This window comes from Stenella coeruleoalba (assembly GCF_951394435.1).
Source record: "Stenella coeruleoalba genome assembly, chromosome: 10".
In the NCBI taxonomy this organism is placed as follows: Eukaryota; Metazoa; Chordata; class Mammalia; order Artiodactyla; family Delphinidae; genus Stenella; species Stenella coeruleoalba.
In genome coordinates, this window is record NC_137156.1 from 37,659,759 (window position 1) to 37,681,347 (window position 21,589).

General features: G+C 42.9%; 1 protein-coding gene across 3 annotated transcripts in view; it reads right to left on the bottom strand.

Moving 5' to 3' along the window:
* Positions 1 to 21,589, bottom strand: part of ZFAND3 (zinc finger AN1-type containing 3) — a 326,173-nt gene that overhangs the window by 18,990 nt on the left and 285,594 nt on the right. For all 3 annotated transcript variants that reach the window (XM_079932930.1, XM_079932931.1, XM_079932932.1), the window contains exon 5: positions 10,991 to 11,158. In XM_079932930.1, coding sequence (XP_079789056.1) covers positions 10,991 to 11,158 — 168 coding nt within the window. The remainder of the gene's footprint in view (positions 1 to 10,990; positions 11,159 to 21,589) is intronic.

Here is a 21,589-nt window from a genome sequence, read left to right on the forward strand (position 1 = left end):
AATAAAATAATTTTTTTTTTTAAAAAGAAGAATTTCCATGGAGACTGGGCCAGACATTCTCCCATTCACCTGCTTAGGCCTGCCTTCAAACACTACCACAAAAGGACGTTCCCCTAAAGAAAACCAGCAGGCTCACCAGAACACCACATTTCATTGACTTCTAATTTTTTCTTGTATGTTATTACAAGAAATAATAACAGATGGGGTACCTACTATAGGCCACATAACTCTAACAGGGGCAGTGGGAAGCTACAGAACAACAGATGGTCCTGCTCTCTGAGTATTTTAGAATCTAGCAGGAGAGAGGAGACCAGTGGAGGAAGGCATGTGTTAAAACACTCAGAAGATGTAAATCTCTGATTGAAAGAGAATGGAGTTGCCTAGATGACATAAAACCTCTGACGTGCATGACCTCATTGGAAATTTCTAGTAACTATTTTGTCTTAAATTACCTTTACATTTCCTATGAAGAAATGAGCTATTAAGTGTATAGGCAGTGTATCAAACTTTGGGGTATATTAGAATTGCCTGAGCAACTGCATTTTTGCTTTCCAAAGACGCATCCCCACCTACTCAGGGACTCTGAAGTGCTGGTCTGAGGCCCGCACTTTTTAAGAAGTTCTACTCAAGGGCTTCCCTGGTGGCGCAGTGGTTGAGAGTCCGCCTGCCGATGCAGGGGACACGGGTTCGTGCCCCGGTCCGGGAAGATCCCACATGTTGCGGAGCGGCTGGGCCCATGAGCCATGGCCGCTGAGCCTGTGCGTCTGGAGCCTGTGCTCCGCAACGGGAGAGGCCACAACAGTGAGAGGCCCGTGTACCTCAAAAAAAAAAAAGTTCTACTCAAGAGGGAGTCACATAAGAATATAGTATGATGACAGAGAGTGTTTACTAGCAGATATCTGCATACAATGTACTAAACACAAATTAGTTTTAACTACACACATAAAAGGCACAAGAAAGGACATTTCTTTAGCAACACCTTTGTGAACAATTTGATATCAATTCTGAAAGAAATAATATTTTAACCCTGTTATTTTGACTAAATACTATTTTTACCACAACTGGTCTAATTTGGTGACATTTTGCTGTGAAGGGTCCATATAAGAGTCCCAAGTCCTGAACAAGGTTCTGGAGGCTGAACTAAGAGGAGGTTAAGAGAGTCAGGTGTATTAATCTGGAGGAAAGACCAAGAAATCTTCTGGGTACTTCAGAGGAGATAAGAACAGAAGTCCCCCAGGTATGGCCAAGAATATGTGACAAGAAGCTGTAGTCAGTGGGGGCTGAAAGCTATGCTGAAGGGAGGGAGAGTGGGCTCTGCTGTGAGCAGTTATGTTGGTCAGAAACTCTTCAGCAGTCCTTGAGTTTCAGATCAAAGCCTGCGTGAAATAACAACATTTAGCACACAGGTGTGATACGAGGCTAGTGGCAACTTTTCTGGCCTTAGTTTCCTCGTTTACAACAAGCAAACAAAAAAATGGGGGAGGGGGCGTTGGACTAAATGACTGCTAAGGCTTCCTCTCATCTTGGTGGTACGTGATTCTATTACCCATCTACCCACAATTTTTTTGTGATTTTGTATTGCAGTAATAAAAGCATTTAATTCAAACAAAGCATTTCTCAGTGTGGTTTGCTTTCATTATCTCAAGTGAGAATAACCCAGAACGGCATCTTGGGTTATAAATCTGTTACGATTTTGGTTTTGAAAAAAGAGGAGTGCCCTCAGGTCACAGGCTTTCCCCACTATGGCTGGACAGACACGTTAGGACTCTGAACAAAGGGCATGTGTTTTAGCTGTAAGCATGGGACAGGAGAAGTCTTTAAAACACGCCTTTGTTCACCTTTTTTAGGTCACATCGTAGCTCACCATGAGTTGTATCAGCTGTTTTGGGAGCATGTATTTGAACATTTCCTATGTTTTCCTACAATGTATTCCACAGGTAACAACTATTGAACTTTGTCAGGATGGAGAACAGCTATGCAAAATCTACAGCTAAATCAGACATAAATGGTAAAAAACTGAATGCTTTCTATGTAAGATCAAAGAAAAGGCAAGGAAGTTCATTCTCAACACGTCTATTCAACATCATGCGACAGGTCCTAGCCAGTGCAATAACACAAGAAACAGAAGTAACAGGCATACAGATTGGAAAGGGGTAAAACTGCCCTCATTTGCAGATGGCATGATCATGGATACAGAAAACCCTAAGGGAATCTAGTGAATTTAGTAAGGTTGCTAAATTTATCTTTAGTAAGATAAATTTACTTTTTATCTTTAGTAAGATAAAAGATCATATACAAAAACCGGCTGCACTTCAAAGTGGCAGCAAAGAACAACCTGAAAATAAAATTTTTAAATTCTATTTACAGTAGCATCAAAAAACTAAAATAGTTATGAATAAATTTAACAAAGAATGGAAACTGAAAAATATAAAACACTGCTATGAAATTAAAGAAGACTTAAATAAGAGGAGAGACATATCATACTCATAGGTTGGAATATTGTTAAAATGGCAATTCTGTAAATCTTTTTAAAATGGGCAAGATATCTGAAGTATAAATAGACTCTTCAGAAAAGAAGATATATGAGTGGCCAAAAGGCATATGAAAAAGATGCTTAACGTCACTGGTCGTTAGAGAAATGAGTTAACATACGACAGTGAGATGGCACCACACAACCACTAGAATAGCTAAAGTTAAGAAGAATGACAATATTAAATGTTGGCCAATCATGGAGAAATTGGAACCCTAATACACTGCTGATGGGATTTTCTTAGAAAATGACCATTCAACCTGGCAATTCTACCTCTATGTATTTACCCAAGAAGGTACAACATATGTCCATACAAAGACTTCTGCATGAATATTTATAGCAGCTCTACTCATAATATCCCCAAACTGGCAACAACCCAAACGTATGTCAAATGGTAAATGGATGAACAAATGTGATTATCCATGCAATGAAATAATGCTCAACATTAAAGAGGAATGAACTACTGATATGTAACAACATGGACGAATCTCAAAAACAACATACTATGTGGACACACAAGACTGTATATATATACTGTTTGAATCCACTGATGCTAAAATTCTAGAAAAGGCAAAATTATACCAACAGAGGCAGATCAGTGGTTGCCTGGGGCTAGGGTAGGAGAGTGTAGTGACTGACTGAAAATGAGACACGTGGGAACTTTTTGGGGTAATGGAAATATTCTAAAATTTGAATTTGGTAAGGGCTGTACAACTTAAAGTTACTAAAACTCACTGAACTATATGAAACAGGTGAATTTTATGGTATGTAAATTATATATCAAAAAATCCAAAAAACACACACATATAACACACACCTTGCTAGGCAAAGAACTAAAATTATCTACTCTTAGAATTTAAAAAATTCATTTCCTTTTAAAATAAGCCATTTTTTTCTCTCCATAAAGAAATATCCTAAAACAGGGTAATCTATCCAAGTAGTTTTTGTTGGTGGTGGTGGTTTTTTTTTTTTTTGTGGCACGCGGACCTCTCACTGTTGTGTCCTCTCCCGTTGCAGAGCACAGGCTCCAGACGCACAGGCTCAGCGGCCATGGCTCACAGGCCCAGCCGCTCCGCAGCACGTGGGATCTTCCCGGACCGGGACACGAACCCGTGTCCCCTGCATCGGCAGGCGGACTCTCAACCACTGCGCCACCAGGGAAGCCCTATCCAAATAGTTTTGATTAAATTATTATTGTGTTGTTACTGCTAAGACTAGACTATAGAAATAGTTGCAAATTTGCTATCCAGATGGAAAATATTCACTTCAAGGGACAAGGGTCTGCTGGTTTGCCTGTCGGTAGGGTATGAGTGGGGAAGTGACACAGGCATCAGTAAATGTGCTCTGCACATTTTGTATTTTAAAAGCTTGGTCTTTGATGCTCCTTTGCTGGGGAGGGGAGCTCTTAATGTTTCTAATATCTCTCTACAGCCTTGTTAAAGGACATATGGTAGCTTGGCTCTCTGGGACGTGGTAAACTAATGGGCCAAATATGTGGAGCTAGTGTTCAGTAAAGGTTTGATTTGTTTTGGTCTAACACCTCAACTTGCAATTTAGAGGAGCAGCAGAGGGACTAATCTGTTTGGTTTTAGACCAGAACTCTTACACATTAAAGATTAAATGGGGACTACATATAAGCATACTCTTGTTTAGGTGAAAGTACAGTGAGAGTGAAAGGAAGAGAGTAGCAAAGGGAGAAAATTTTCTCAATTTGCCTCAAGACTTTCAATTACTCTTAGCTCTCATATATACAGTAACGCCCATCAAAGGTTTTCTGTTGCTGCTGTTGTTTTTGTTTTTGCTTTTGGGAGGGTGGGCAGGCACCTCCTTCTCTTGAGCCGTAAGGTAACATAACACCCAGCTGCTGTCTCAGAATTGCTGGAAAAACTTTAGCCTTTCACTGCCAGACTCAGCATAAAACAACAGGAGCTACTAAAGGGCTGGGATCTTGGTCACCACACTCTATACAACACACTGCAGAGCATGGACTCGATACTCAACGGCAGTAATGATAACACCTAACTGACCAAACCAATTTGTTCATGATAAAGGATCTCAGGTGTTTCCATGGATACTAGGGTTTTCTGACAGATCCAGGCTAGAACTCTGTACACAGAATAAGGCCTTTTATAAGAAAATATAGCCTCGCTTTCTTTGAGACATAGGACAGAATGCCAAATGTCCCTGACAGTTTTAAATCACACTTGGAAGAGAGTTAAAATAAAGGCCTAGATGTGGGCTTATTTGTGGTGGTTTCTGATGCTGGTGGAATGGACCAGCCTGGTAGTTTCACGTCACCTACATGCTTCATAATCACCACAGCTCCTCGCCCCACACTCGACCTCAGAATATCACTAGCTGTTCACCACTCAGTCAGTCCCCTGTAGTGGACGGGACGGCTGTGACACGTGCACATTCCTTTCCACTTTGTGAATCAGTTCACACTCTCCCTAGATCATTCCTCTAAGAAGATTCAACAGCCTCCCGGGCTTTCCTGTGTGCTTAATTTTTTTAAAAAAAAGTCAAATTAGATCGTGTTGATCACATTCAAACCACTGATAGCTTTTCACTGCAAACCAATGTCCAAACACTACAGCCTGGAATCTGGAATCCCTTCCCTCCTTTTCTAGCAGTCTCTCCTCACTCAACCACAAGGCCCCATCGGGCTGCACAGAGGTCACCTGCAGAACACCAGCTTGGTCCAAGCATCCTGTCTTTCTGCACTTCTAAGTCCCACCCTTCCTTTAATGCCCCTATTGTGGAAGCCTGTCCAGAGTCTTCCAGTTGGAATTAATCTCTCCCTCCCCATATTCCTATAACATATGGCTTGTACCTTGATTAAAACTCTTATGGTAGGCTGCCCTGGATGCCACTTATTTCATGCATGTGCCTGCCTTCCACTCAGGACCAGCAAATTCCTACTCTGAATGCCTATTTAAATCAGCTTAGGGATCTTGGAAAAGTGGCTGATTCCAGGACTAAGCAAGTACAAGATGCATCCAGAACACATCATGTTAGGCCACAGAATAAGAAAATGCTTTTTAAAAAACGGGAGGCAGGGACTTCCCTGGTGGCACAGTGGTTAAGAATCCACCTGCCAATGCAGAGGACACGGGTTCGATCCCTGGCCCAGGAAGATTCCTCATGCCGTGGAGCAGCTAGGCCCATGTGCCACAACTGCTGAGGCCCGCCTGCCTAGGGCCTGTGTTCCGCAACATGAGAAGCCATTGCAGTGAGAAGCCCACGCACCGCAATGAGGAGTGGTCCCCGCTCCCTGCAACTGGAGAGGGCCCGCGCACAGCAACGAAGACCCAATGCAGCCAAAGTTAATTAATTAATTAATTTTTAAAATAAACAAAAACAGGAGGTATGTCACAAAAATACAGAATTCAGCTTGAAGGAATTTCCACCGGCCAAATGTGAGACAATTTGAGCAACAAAATAATTAAGTACAGTAATGAATTATAAACCACTGAAAAATACAAGAGCCCAGAGTGCAAACCAGTAAGAGATAAATAAATGGGGGAGGAGAATGCTCCGTGCAAATGGTAAATGCAGGAGAAGGACTGGAGTTAGCAAAGCATCATTTTGCAACCATCATAGTAAAGACTGGTTCAGGCAAGAATCATCAATGGATGCTAAATCTAGGAGACCTTTTTGATGATGATCAGGACATTTATATAGTCAAAGTGTTTCCCACAGATTGCTTACTAGTTGCAAGGGCAAAAATACTATTTTTAGAGACATCAGGCAACACCTAGACTGGGTGAATGAAGCAAAATTAACATCCGTGCCTCCCAATGAAGAACCCTGAGGGGGACACAACATCAACCACATAGCATTCTGGCTGGGAATACATAACCTGAATCTAATCATGAAGAAACATCAGACAACCTCCAAACAAGGAGTGCTCTATTTAAAAAAGTGGGGGGTTGGGAAGGGTAAGCAGAGGAGGGTGGAGAAATGCAGCCTTCAAAATGTCAATATCATTAAAAACAAAGAAAGGCAATGAAAATGTTCCAGCTTAAGAGTCTAAAAGAGACATGACAACTAAATTCAACACTTGATCATGGACTGGATTCTGTACTAAAGGGAGGAAAATGCTTTTATGAAGTATATTATTGGATCAACTAGCAAACCTAGAATATGGACAAGAGATCTGATGAAAGTATTTATCAGTATCAGTTTACTGAAGCTGATAACTGCTGCGGTTATATAAAATAACTATTCTCAGGAAATATTCATTGACGTTTATAGGGATAAAGGGTCACAATGTTTGCAACTTACTTTCAAATGGTCCAGGACAAACTTTTAATTTCCAAAATGTAAAAAAAAACAATACCCAGAAACCTTTTCTGATTTAATTGTTAAGTGTGAGGCCCAGACATTCTATATTTTAGAGGCTTCCCAGATTGAGAAGCTCCTAGAACAGTGGTTCTCAAAACATGGTCCTCAGACCAGCAGCATCAGTTATTACCTGGGAACCTGTTAAAAAGGCCCACTGAGTCAGAAGCTCTGGGGGTGGGCCCAGCAGACTGTGTTTTAACAGCCCTCTGTGCAATTCTGATGCCCACTTAAGTCTGAAATCACTGACCTAAACTATGAGCTCCTATAGTCTGTATTCTACCTCCTATATTCCCCACAAAACCTAGCAAAATGCTTTATGAAAAATCACATCTCAATAAATGCTAGCTGACTTCAGCTTGACAGTGAATGAAAAGGCAGAAAGGACCACTGAGGCACTTTAAGTCGACAAACTAAAGGTCCCAGCTAAAGCATCACTCTGAGTTTCTAAAGGGAATATAAAACTTATTTTGAAAGCAGTAAACGAAGTCAGATTACTCAAGAGGTTAGTAAAAGCACTGTTGTCCCAAAAGGGAGCATATCATCTTACAGTGTAAGTCACTGTCAACTGAAAACATGCCATAACTTTTGCAAGCTCTTAGACTGGTATTTAAAAATTAATTCTGTGGTTCTGGGAAGCAATGCATAGCGATTAAAAAGCCATGCGGTATGCATCATGCAAGATCTGATTAGAAAACACAGTATCCACGTGGCTGTGCTGTGGCCCAGACTGGATGAGGATGGCCAGATTTCAGAACACCCTCCAGGTGGCCTTTGGAGAGACAAGACCCCTGTAAAGACAACAAGCTGATCAATTTGCCTACTGAGTAGAAAATGAAACAAATAAATCCATGTTTATGCAATTGTTTTCCATCTTGAGAAGTTAAACTGCTGAAGATACACTAGGATGCAGGGTATCACCCCAGCCTCACCACAAGCTTTTACTGATTGGCACCCAGAAAGATTTCACAGGAAAAGGGTGTCACTATGGTATTGTTGATTTAAAGGTTATCTAGTCACAGCGAGGCAGAGGAGAATTCATCTTCAAAACTCACCTCCTTATTGAAAGCCCATGGAGTGTCTTGGCAATTAACAATTCCTATCACCTCTAGCTGTTCCCTATGTGAGAAGGCTCAGAACTCGCCTTACAAATTGCTCTTTTGAAGATCAAAGGGGAGCTGAATGTGTCTGTGTGCTCTCGATGAGACTGTGATTTAATGGAATTTTTAGAGAAGGCTTGCTGGCAGTGTTTGGATGACAGCCCCAGGCGGAGGATTCAGGGGAGCTTGGCCACTCTTCCCTTTGGAGCGGCTTCCCTGTCTTTAATTGGCACCTCATTAGAAATTAATGAAAATGACATCCTCTGTTCTTCCTGCTCTAGGCATCGAATGCTACAAAAAGGCCCATCACAATTCATAACACATTCAATTTATATAGCAACGGCTCTTAAGCATTATTTATGAGATGTGAATTTCTTGTCAGCAGTTAATAACCTGTACAGAGTGGAAGGGGAATGGAAAAAAAGATTGTGAATACATATAAAAAAAAAGATTTTCTGCAGTGGAGAAGTGTTCTGTTTGAGTTCAAACCGCCCTCCTGAATCTTCACTTTCAGTAGTAAATTACTGTGTTTCCCGTCTTCCAAAACCTTTCAGGGCAGTTAAACGTCTCCCTAGCACTCCATGCAGCCTCAAGGAAATAACTGTACAACTCACCTTTTCCTAGAGATCCAAGCAGACAGGCAGGAGGAACACAAGAGATATTTGTCAGGGACAGTCCCAGAGGTGTGTGTTCCCATTACTGTCCTTCATCTTTTAAAATGTGGCAGCTGACTCAGTCATTTTTCTGGGCACATAAGTATAATGCTCTCAGTGGGCCCAATTGAACTCCCAGCTCTCTCTAGGAAGGCTACATCTGGAGGGACTGCAGAAAGCTCAGGGCTCTCTTCTCCAGCAGAAAAATCAAATCTCTCTATAACACGACCCTCAGAATTGGGCATAAGCCAAGGGACCACGTGTTAGATCATTTAAAGAGAATGCACGTCTATGGCAAACCCAGTAGGCACTTACTTAGAAACCCAGCCTCCTGCCTGAGAGGTGAAGAGCACAGCAGAGTAATCTGCACTTACCAGAGTCAGTCAAGTTGGCTTCACTTTAGGAGCACATGAAGTCATCCAACATATATTTCTAGATATTTTCAGCTTGGTGCTTAAGACCTTAGGAAATAGGTGGCTTGCATCAAAGCTGAAGGGTAAACTGGGAGACTTGGTTACCACACCTCTGGATCTCTCAGCACTAAACTGTGAATTCTCACTGCTTGCCTGACAAGGAGAGGAGGTTATTAGCCACTGCCAGAGGCGAGACAGCACACTTGATGGATCAACTGCTTGATCCACTAGGGCAAATCCTGTGTAATACCCAGAATTCAGTTACTTTCAAGAAGGAAACAAGAATGTAAGGTACAGGAAAATCCCACGATTCTAATTTAGGAATCACCAAAGGCCTGTGTTACAAAAGCAACAGGCAAACGGTCAGGGAAGCTACACAACACTGGTAACAGACTGAACTGCTGAAGCCCCCAGGGGTCCGCGTGAAGACCAAAGCAATAATTTGCAGACCACAAAAGATCAGACAAACCACTAAGGGCAAAGCTGGTTAGCCATGAGACCCCAAAGTTTCCTTGGGTAACCACAGTATTCCTTCACTACCTCATTAAGAATTTTACATTACCTGGGAGGGTTGATCAAGACACAGCCTAAGAAAAAGGTTCTGGGCTCACCTGGACCACATCACATTGCAGGAACAAAAGTGAGGTTTGAAAATTCTGCTGACAGCCTCTGCACCCACGTCTTATCCTACCTCTCTCCTTACACTTTCACACAAGCATTTAATAGGATAAATAAACGCCAGGTTAAAGACTAAAAACTTGTCCAGTGATACCTGGACTCCACATGCTAGTCACCATTTCTGCAGTTGAAGATAAATATGTTTCTGATACTGCTGAGTACCACACACCAGACTGTGTAACAAACAGATTTCTACTCATGACAGGAAAGGAGTTCCAACTCAGTTTCCATGAGAGGCTGGAACTCCCCCCTGTCCTTCTCATTTCCAACAGGGCAGATAACTCAGGGACAGGAGCAGCGACGGCTATCTCTTCAGAAGATGAAGAGCTTTGAGCAGCTGTAACTTTCTAACTGCTGGGAGAACCACCCAGTCCTGACTACCAGCATCAGTACTTACAGGATATCTATGGCCATCCCAGAGGTAAAAGGAAGCTTCTAAAAGCTCACTTCTAAGAACAAAGGATACAGGACTCTCAGAGGCTAGAGCCAATGTGCCTGATGACAGCTCTGTCCCAAAGAACAATTTCACAATATTATGCTCTAAAGTCAAGAAATAAAAACAGGGACAGGAAAACTGTAAGTCAGCCTAAATAATGCAGCTACACAATTTTGCTTCCATGTGACACGATGTATATGGTCAAAGGGAGAGGAAGGATTGTTCTAAGTTTTGTTCCACTGTGGGCAGGCATAAAGTTTTTAAAAAGTACATCCCACCAAAAATTCCAAGAGTTGGTATTACACTGGATAATACAGAAGGAAAAGGTTACTTTAAAGCTATTTCAAGGGGTTAACTGACAATGAATTATGGTTCAAAGAAAATAATTTTCTAATCAAACTTTAATTTAAAAGGGATATGGGGGAGAAATCTTCTATTTATTATATATAGTAAGAAGCTCATTCAAAATTAATCTAATATCTGAATTTTATGGCACATATCTCAGAATTTCACTGGTTTGGTTAACTTCTAAATAAGTCATCAATGAGAAGGAACCACAGTAATATGCAGTGGAGAGAAGCTGAGAGCAGTAAGCAGTGACAATGCAACTCTAATGAAATATGTGTAAGAATAGTTGGGGAGGTTTTTGCCTTTTCTGTATGTGTGAGAGGAAATAAAGGGTGTTTAGAAATAAGAATCCTCTACTCTGATTTCCCAAGCTCCAAAGCTATAGCTCGAAGGGAGGTACTCGGGAGAAGAATGAAGGAGCTCAGCCTCTCAGGGCGCCAAGGACACAGCCTCCACCATGCTGTGTCCTCCACTGGGGGGACGCTTACCGCAGCGGCACGATCCCAGTTCCTGCTGCACCAGCTCCAGTTTGGTTTGGCACTGGAAGCACCGACGTCGGCTTTTCTGTTTAGATCGGCTGGTTTCCTCGGGTTGTTCAGTATTCTCCAGTAGTCGTGGCCGTTTCACTGGCGAAGCCTCATTCTCAGACTGTGAATCTGAGCAAAACAACACATTTAGGGGTCAGGGTTAGTGCTTGGCCTGGCAAGCGCAACTGATTAATGTACAGCCGAGGCATTCTTCTGACCAGGCTACTGCCCTTTTCCAGGAACTGGATCAGTATGAGCAAGAGCCAGTTCTTCTAGCTGGCCTGGTTTACGTCACAAATTGTGACAAGCATGCACCTTTACAGCTGACTTCTAACAAGCCAGGCCCAAGCTAGGAGAGGAGGGTGGGTGGCTCAACAAACGTCCGTTCTGTGCTGTCTTTAAAAAACATCCATCTCTACAAGGAGACCATTCGAGCTGGAAATGGGATCCTCTCTTTGTGCCCCTTCTTTGGGTCCTAGCTGTTTACTGCTTGTATTGGTTATTTATCTCTTCTTGGATCTTTGTCCTTAAGTAGACTGTACTTCGCCAGAGAAGGGACTGTGTCTACTATTTCTGTATGTCACCATGCTTAGCACAATTCTATACCTGAAGTCAGTGTTTCATGGGTGATCCATGATCTTTTCTAGTAAAAAGACATTTCTAAGGGCTTCCCTGGTGGCGCAGTGGTTGAGAGTCCGCCTGCCAATGCAGGGGACACGGGTTTGTGCCCCAGTCCAGGAAGATCCCACATGCCGCGGAGCGGCTGGGCCCGTGAGCCATGGCCGCTAAGCCTGCACATCCGGAGCCTGTGCTCCACAACGGGAGAGGCCACAACAGTGAGAGGCCCACATACCGCAAAAAAAAAAAAAGACATTTCTATTCCTATGCACAACTAAACGCACAAGAATCAGGTTCTAATACTGAAAATGATTCCAACTTTATTCAGAGTGAACAAGTGTCCTTGCTTGTTCACAGATAAGCTGTCCCATGGCCTCCAGAGTGGGGTGGTACAGAGGCAGCACTTGGCACTGCAACCCTAGGGCTGGTGCCAAATTAGCAGGTGAAGGGAGATGTAGTGTGCAACAAGTGTTTTGTATAATCTTAAAAAAGTAAAATGCAATAAAGTTCATGTCACAGGCAGACTGTAAATAACTCTTGCTTTCAAAAAAAAAAAAAAAAAAAAACAAAGAAAAGAAAAGAGCCAGCACGTGGGGGGCTCTGTATTCTTGGAATTACTGCCACTACATACTGACGATGCACCTCTCGCCAAGGTTCCAAAGTGATTTGTGCTAAAACACCTCTGGAAGAGAGTCTCCTAATACAGTAGCTTCTTACTGGTCTCCCTGCCCTTCCCCTTGTCCTACAGTCTATTCTCCACACAGCAGCCAAGCGACCCTGTTAAAAATCAAGTTAGAATCACTTCACAATCCTGCTCAAAATCCTCTAATAGCTCCCTTTCTTGGATGAAAAGTTCAGATACTTCCTATGACCCTCAGAAAGGCCCTGCCTTTCTTATGTGCCCTCCTCCCATCTCTCTCCCCTCATCCCCTGCTACTCTCTCCCTCTGCTCCACCCACACTAGCCTCCTGATTGTCTCCTAACTCAGGGCCTTTGCACCTTCTGGTCCCTTTGTCTGGAACACTCTTCACCCAGATCTACAGGGAATCCCCTCTTTTAAGTCTTTTAAGCTACATTTTCAATGAGGTCTTCTTCCCTGAAAACCCTATCTAGACCACTCTTGCCCCTTCAGCAGCACTTCCCTTCCTCCCTTTTCCTGCCTTTTATTCCTCCCCAGCACTTTTTTTTTTTTTTTTTTTTTTCCCAGCACTTATCTTTTGACATTATCCTCCAGGAGAATGTAAACTCCTGGAGGGCAGGAAGTTTCACCAGCTTTGTTCACTAATGTGCCCTCTATGCCTACAACTCAGTATTTCTTACATGAATAAATCTTCTCCTAAGGCAGTCCTGATTTTCTATTTACTGTGTCTCTAGTGAGAAGCGGTAGACCGTTGGCAGTTTTTCTTTCTTTTTTTTGGCCGCACTGCGAAGCATGGAGGATCTTAGTTCCCCGACCAGGGATCGAACGGAACCACGCCCCCTGCAGTGGAAGCACGGAGTCTCAACCACTGGACCACCAGGGAAGTCCGGCTGTATTTCAAGGAAGGCTGTCTGTATCCCCTTCCCAGCCTCCCTCTGCGTGGAGAAGATGCTGCATTTCGCCCGAGCACTCACTGGCCCCGACAGTGACAATGGTAACAGTTTGCTCACAGCCCTCTGGCCCACCGCACCTTGCACTGACTTTCAGAAGGTACGCACCATTCTTAGCAATTGTAAACTTCATTTTTCATTTCATTTAGTTCTTGTAGCCTCCATGACATTTTCCCCCAATACAAACCAACTAAACAAGGCCTTTGATGAAAACAATTGAAAGCAAGTTCAGCCTATTTCCCAGCTCTGCTGAGCAAAGCTGTCCAAACCTAGTCAGTGTGATGACTGAGGCAGCCAGACACACCAGGCCCCTCCCCTTCCCCTATAAGAGCAACAAGCAACAATCTAAATGTAAATCATTACAAGGCAGGAAGACAAAAGAAATTCACCTAGTATGGGCCACACTGTTCTCTGGGGGGTCCTTTTTTACAAACCAGAAAGGGCACTATTTGTATTAATAACCCTATTTCGACATTTTTTTTTTTTCCATTGGGTAATGAGAAGAGAAAATTCTAGAGTAAAAACCGAAACAAAAAAATGGTGTTTGTTCTGAGACAAGGTCCTAAATCTGGAGCATCCACATAAGAAATTATCCCCCAACCCTGGGGGGTGAGGTGGGGAGAGGAGATTAGGGTTCACACAAGAAGGTGGCTGAAGGCTTTGCATTATTAAATTGTTAAAATCCAGAGGGTCTTGACACGAGGCCAGCACACCTCAAATATAAAAGAGGACCACTCGGACCCTCTTTTATTTGCACTGCGACCTCATAGAACTGAGCTTGTGTCTGGAAATGCAATGTTCACATTCAAAGCTGTTTCCCAAGTGAATCTGCTCCAAACTGTCAAATGTGCTGTCTACCTACATAGCACCTATTTCCATTTCTAAAGCAAGCCTCTGCTACATGAAGACAATTTACTTTCAGTATGTCAATGTTATCCATTGCTAACTATTTTCAAACAAGCAAGAGAGTGATATGCAAAGACAATATTTTTTAACATATGATCCTAAGACTGAGAAACAGAATTCATATTGATATAATCATCACTGGTCATCACCAAACAACCCAGCTGATGGAACGCCCCAAAATTAGGAGGCCTGTCCAGGCCTGATCTCTTTTCTTCTAATTCTCCACCTTGTCTGACCAATGAGCACTCAATAATAATAAAACTAAGGAATAGGTCTGCATGGTCTCATCCTGAAATTTTCCTTTATCCATTCCACACTATATATAAAGACAACTGCATTATTTGTTCTGGAAGGCAGGAGGCATGGGATGTTCCTGAAACAGTGGGTCCTTAGGGAGGTCTCTGATGCTGCCAACAGCTTCTGGCGGCACTGCACTGGCCATCCTAAAGGAACACCACTCAGCCCTAGTCAGTCCTCTGAGAGTCAATGTCTCAGCATCTGCGCAAGTCCAAAACCTAAGGCATCCATGTATAGAAAGCCTGAGCCATGAGAAGCAGTCCTCAACGAGTCTGAACCAAGACAGGTGAAATGTTTACCAGAATGTATTATTTTTCAGAATCAAGGAGCTGCTCCTAGCCATTAAGAGATTCGTAACTTTAGCATTCTGGAATACGCCCACTTATCCTTCACTCAGTCAATGGTCTATTAAGTGGAAAGGAATCCTTGTGCCCTCTAATGCTCTCTACCACAAGGAGGGAGGGGAAAAAACTCCCTAAACTGTTTACCACCTTCCACATGCTGCCATCCAGTTATGTGTTATCTGTAACTTCTTGGCGAAGCAAACCATTCCTTGGCATTTCCTCACAAGTCAACTTAGTATTTTAATTATAAGCTGATGAAATAAATAGCTGTCTACAGGATCATCATCATGTCTGCATAAGAAATTTACATCTCCTCTGCTAATTACTTAATGAAACCTGTGCCATGTGGGGAGTTGCCTAAATAAGAGGAACAGATGTCCAGGACAGGGATTTTAATTATATAATAATGAACTAAATAATTCAACTGTTCAATTACAAATTTAATGGCAATTTTAAAAGGACCACCAGAAGGAAAAGATCCAATTATGGTCAACACTAAAGGAACCTTCATCTACTGTCCGTATTTGAATAAATTAAAGTTTGATTATTTACTTTTTGCTCACAGATAGTAAATAGGTCTTGTTACCCTGAAGCATTTTCAACTCCTCAACAATGATGGAAAACACCTACCAATCTACTTGCATAATCTGAACTTGGTTAGTAAGGGTTTAATGCAGAGAGAAAGATGAACAGAAATAGCTCACATGCAGCTTTAACTGTCAGAAGAAACGCATCCTTGCAAGGAGCATGCTCATTAGCAGCAGGAGTGTAGCGGCAAGCTAAAAACTGTTCCCACCCCAGGAGTTAGGAGTGACTTCTAATTAAAGTCCTTCATAAAGGGCCAACAAAGCACCTTTTTCCAGTATGCTTTTTCTTGAGAACATAATCTAGTCTGTATGTACCCACACAAGAGCTGCCCACATGCCTATGCCAGGCTCACAGTTCTTGATATTCAACCAGTCCCCCTCTTCCTCTGCCTACGTTTAACGGCCTGAGGAAGATACCGCATCAGACCTTCTAGTCAAAGGAAAGTCTGATCAAGAATCATAATGGGATTAAATGAGAAAGGAAAATCTTAAGAGAAAGTATTTTATCTCTCAGTTTCCTAGATTTAAAGTAACCATTGCTTTATTTGTGACAGAGAAATAAGTACAGTGATTTTTAAAATATATAATCCTCTGAAGAGAGAAAGTCTTCTAATTGTACTTTCCTAGCCAATAGCAGAGAAGTAGTGGTAAGACTTTCAATTTAGGAACACAGTTTAACTGGAAAACTTGACTGGAGACGACAACAGACCTACTTCTTTTAAAATTCTGTTTTATCTCTGACAGAAATTCACATTTGTTCCTTACTGTCACTGTTCTTGTCTTTATAACTCATGTTCTCTCCTGAAAATTTCCAAATAAATTGTGTCAGCCCTGTCAAGAGTTGAATCCCAATCTCTCTGAATCTCCAGCGCTGTGCAGCTGGCAGCCCGCACACAACTGAGACTGCTAACCATGACCATGTCCCTCTGACACCTCAGGCAGGCTCCTGACCCTCTGCACAAGCCAACACTCATGGTTTTGAACAGGAGAGTTGAAATAGCAAAGTGGCAACAAAGAGAAGGAAGCTTCTTCTATTCACTTCACCCATACCTTCCCTCACTTCTAAGAAAGATGAATCTGTTTAATCTCAGGTTTTATGACAGCTTTTGAGGTACTCAATCAGTTTTTTTTGAACCTATCACAGTCTCTTGACAGACTGACATTTATGATCCCAACCGTCTGTGCAAACATCAGTAAGAGCAATAATTAATGAACCCTCACACACCACTGCGGTCTCTCCTTCGACCATTTATAAGAAGCTTAAGGGCTTCCCTGGTGGTGCAGTGGTTAAGAATCCGCCTGCCAACACAGGGGACACGGATTTGATCCCTGGTCCGGGAAGATCCCACATGCTGCAGAGCAACTAAGCCCATGTGCCACAACTACTGATCCTGCAAGCCACAACTACTGAGCCCACGTGACACAATTACTGAAGCCTGCGTGCCTACAGCTCGTGCTGCGCAACAAGAGAAGCCACTGCAATGAGAAGCCCGCGCACCACAACAAAGAGTAGCCCCCGCTCGCCACAACTAGAGAAAGCCCGCACACAGCAACGAAGACCCAATGCAGCCAAAAATAAAAAATAAAAGAAGCTTAAGCTGCTAAAACCTCTGTCCATGAAAAACACCACACTCTCACTGGAAAAACTGATAAAAGACACTTAAAAAAGAAAATCTGTTTTATAGGTACTTTCTCTCTCTCTTCCTCCTCAGGCATCCTCTCAGTGTGTGCAGGGATTAGATTCATCCTCTCTGGCTTCTTACTCTGTATGTCATAAAAGACTTCAAGAGAGAAAACTCCCTCATTATCCATTAAAATTTTGCTTCCACTTTATTTGGCTGGAATTTCCCCCTTCTTTCTTATTTTCCTAATGGTCCCACAACTATTTTGGAATATCACACCTGTTAAAAAGCTGTTACACAGGGCTTCCCTGGTGGCGCAGTGGTAGGGGACGCGGGTTCGTGACCCGGTCCGGGAGGATCCCGCATGCCGTGGAGCGGCTGCGCCCGTGGGCCACGGCCGCTGGGCCTGTGTGTCTGGAGCCTGTGCTCCGCAACGGGGGAGGCCACAGCAGTGAGGGGCCCACGTACCGCAAAAAAAAAAAAGTTGTCACACAGAGAAAGAAGTTCAACTCTTTGGAAGAGGCCGATTATTAAAATTTTGTGGAAAATGCCTTCATTTTCATTTGATATGTAATACAAAGATGAATCTAGTTTGAAATACTCCTAGGATGCCACGTCTTAGATGATAACCATTTTAAAGGTCAGGTGTTCTCAAACTGCCAGGCAGTACTGTTGTGAAGCCCGAATCCCTCTCTTCTCCTTCCATCTCCACCCCCATCCCTCCAGGTTATTTCCTCTGGCTTGCTCCTTTTCTTGAGGGTGGTCTCCTCCATCACAACCTCGAGACAGCAGACCTCTGACTCTTCCTCCCTGCTGGGAACACAAGATCGGGAGACCTGGGGTGGCCAATCAGTAGAACCAATTATCTTGGGAGCACACCTGAACTTTTGGGGTCTCTGTCCTCAGTATGCTCAAAAGACATAAAGCATCAGAAATCTTGAGAGTAATTTTATCATCTAACTGTCTGACTTTGATCTTCACAACAGCAATGCAAAGCTGCTTCTGTAGGGACATTTTTTGATTGGAAGACAGCTTAAAGAGTAGCAGAAAATGCATAAGTCATGAGCCATAATTTGTACCCTTCATGAAATGAGCACCCATACATCCCAAAGACATGTTTTAAAGACTGGAATCAGATTTCTCACTTCCTCATAGCCCATCTTTCCCTCTGATTCCCGCTGGACAAGAAGCTGAAAGCTGATTTTGGTGGTACACACTGACACCCAAAAAAAAAAAAAAGCAATTATGAATTCATCAAAGGATCAAGTTAAGAGAAGCTAATGGGCTGTGGGGAGAACAGCTCTCCATTAAATAAAATCATCTTAAATGAAATCATGGCATCAGAGCCCAACAATTCTAAAGGAAGGGGTTTCTCTCAATTTTTCTTTCTTTCTAATCTGTCTGCCTTTTATTTCTTTTTCTTGCCTATTGTTAGCTAGGCTTTCTAGTATGATACTGAATAGGAGAGTTGAGAGAGGACATTTTTGCCTTGTTCTCAACCCCAAGAGGAGAGTATTCAGTCTTCACCCAACTTTTTATTTTGAAAAATTTCAAAACTATAGAAAAGTTCAAAGAATAGTACAATTAATACCTGTGTACAATCCAGTCAGATTCAACAAGTGTTAACGAACTATCTGTCACACTGCTTTCTCTCTCCCACCCCAAACCATCTGAAAATAAGTTGCAAACATCAAAATACTTCATATATACACATTTAACAATAAGGGCATTTCCTTACATGACTAAAAATCATACCTAAGAAAATTAAGAATAATGCTCCAATGTCATCTAACATTCGGTCCATATCCAAATTATCTCCATTGTTTTCAATGTTTACCTTCATAGTTTCAAAGGCATGTCCAATCAAGTTGCATGTGTTACATTTGGACCTTACGTCTAAATCTCTTTTTAATCCAAAACAGCATATACTCTCAAACCATATATTCGTTCATTCATTCAAATGACATGGACTTCTGGATAGTCCTGGTTAGTTTTCCTGTGGAATATACCACCATCCGGGATTGACTGATTCTTTCTCCCTCTCTTTTCTATTTATCTATTTTTAATGGCATCATTTACTTGTAAGGAAGGAGATTTTTTAACTGTACACCTCCTCTGTTTCATATTCAAGACCAGCAATTAAACTTCCAGCAAGCCCCTGACAAACCCACATGATTGGAGGGCTGGCACAAGTAAGGGCAGGTGAAGAAGGGCAAGCACTGTGTAATCAGCTCAGTTCCCATACCACCTTGGCAGTGGGGGAAGGAATGTTCTTCCTCTAACTTCCTCCACTGCACACCTGCCGTACAGGACATCAGGATATAGTTCATCTGTGCCTTGGCAAGGAAAGGATACTTAGGTGAACGTTAGGAGAGGAGCTAGCTGTCAGTGTTTTAGCCCATGATTTCTTAAAGTCTGATGGCACTGCCTGTGACTGAAGTTGGTCCCAGAAGGCCACAAGTCACTTCTCTAAATATCTCCTTTCCAATAGCTTCCTGGCCTTTTTCTATTTTTTTTTTTTTTTTTTTGCGGTGCGCAGGCCTCTCACTGTTGTGGCCTCTCCCGTCGCGGAGCACAGGCTCCGGACGCGCAGGCTCAGTGGCCATGGCTCACGGGCCCAGCCGCTCCGCGGCATGTGGGATCTTCCCGGACCAGGGCACGAATCCATGTCCCCTGCATCAGCAGGGGGACTCTCAATCACTGCGCCACCAGGGAAGCCCTTCCTGGCCTTTTTCTGATTGCCCTTCCCCTCCTGATGGACTCTACACTGTTGCTAACTGTTCCTATAAGATATCCCTTTCATTGCTGATCACTCAACTCTCTAAACCTAAGGAAAATTTTCATCAGAATAAAAGACATAAAGCAAAAGCCCAGGAAAGTTCACTTGCAATAATAATCACAATCTCATTAAGTAAAATAAGATTCTCAGTTTATTTGATCTAATTTATGTACGTCTCCAGATTAATGACCACTCTGTTCAGGGCCCAGACAACAGTCAATATTTTATTAATTATTTATCAAGTGCCTACTGTGTGCCAGGCACTGGGCTTTAAACTAGCAAATCAGAACTACATATGGCAATGATCTCTCCTCTCAAGAAGGCCACATTCCAGGAAAGATATAAACAAATAAACCTACAGCATATTAATATATGAAGAGACTATGAACATAAAATGTGGAAGTGATAAATTCTGTTAAGGGGGTGATTAAGAAGCAGAAGAGGGAAAGGTCGAAAAGGTACCTCTTAGGGCTTCCCTGGTGGCACAGTGGTTAAGAATCCACCTGGGGGCTTCCCTGGTGGCGCAGTGGTTGAGAGTCTGCCTGCCGATGCAGGGGACATGGGTTCGTGCCCCGGTCCGGGAAGATCCCACATGCCGTGGAGCGGCTGGGCCCGTGAGCCATGGCCGCTGAGCCTGTGCGTCCAGAGCCTGTGCTCTGCAACAGGAGAGGCCACAACAGTGAGAAGCCCACGTAACGCAAAAAAAAAAAAAGAATCCACCTGCCAATGCAGGGGACACGGGTTCGAGCCCTGGTCCGGGAAGATCCCACACGCCACGGAGCAACTAAACCCATGCGCCACAACTACTGAGCCTGCCCTCTAGAGCCCGTGAGCCACAACTACTGAAGCCCACGCACCTAGAGCCCGTGCTCCACAACAAGAGAAGCCACCACGATGAGAAGCCCGCGCACCGCAACGCAGAGTAGTCCCCGCTCACCACAACTAGAGAAAGCCCACATGCAGCAATGAAGACCCAACGCAGCCAAAAATAAAATAAAAATTTTTTTTAAAAGGTACCTCTTGAACTTAAGAACTATACTGTATACATATAAACAGGTGATTTTTAGCTCACATCTGTCATCCTCGCATTGTTTTCTGTTAGCCCTTCTTTTCAAAATACCATTTGTATAAAAGTTGTTGCTCATCTACCTTCTACCTCATCTCTTTACCAACAATCATATCAATTAGTAGACCCTTTCACAGTCTGGGGAGCAAAGCTACATGGAGAACACCTGATTGATGGGTTTTCAGGGAAACAAAGCTGTTTTATATCTTTCTCCTCTCTTTGATGCCAACTGGTTCAATGGGCGGGGGCGGGGGCGGGGTGTTCATGAACACCTCACCAAAATGTCAATGGCCAGGTTAGTTCTCCTTCCATCACGTTTATTAATCTTACTACTGGTCTGTCGGTCTGATCAGACACATACATGACACTAACTGCCAATTTTTCTCTATCAGGAATCTTTCAAGCCCATTTTCCTCTTCTTATTAAATGATTTACTCTGAGATAATTGTAGGTTCAAATGGAGCTAAAAGAAATAATACAGAGAAATCCCATGCACCCCTCACTCAGTTTTCCCCAATGGTAACATCTTGCAAAAGTCTAGTACAATATCACAACCAGGATGCTAATGTTGATACAGTTAAGCTACAGAACATTTCCATCGCCACAAGGATCCCTCGTGTTGCCCTTTTACAGCCATGCCTACTTCCGTCTCCCCCTCCCCCACCTTGCTCCCTGGCAAACACTAATCTGTCCTCAATTTCTAAAATTTTGTCATTTCAAGAATGTCATTTATACGGTCATACATGGACTT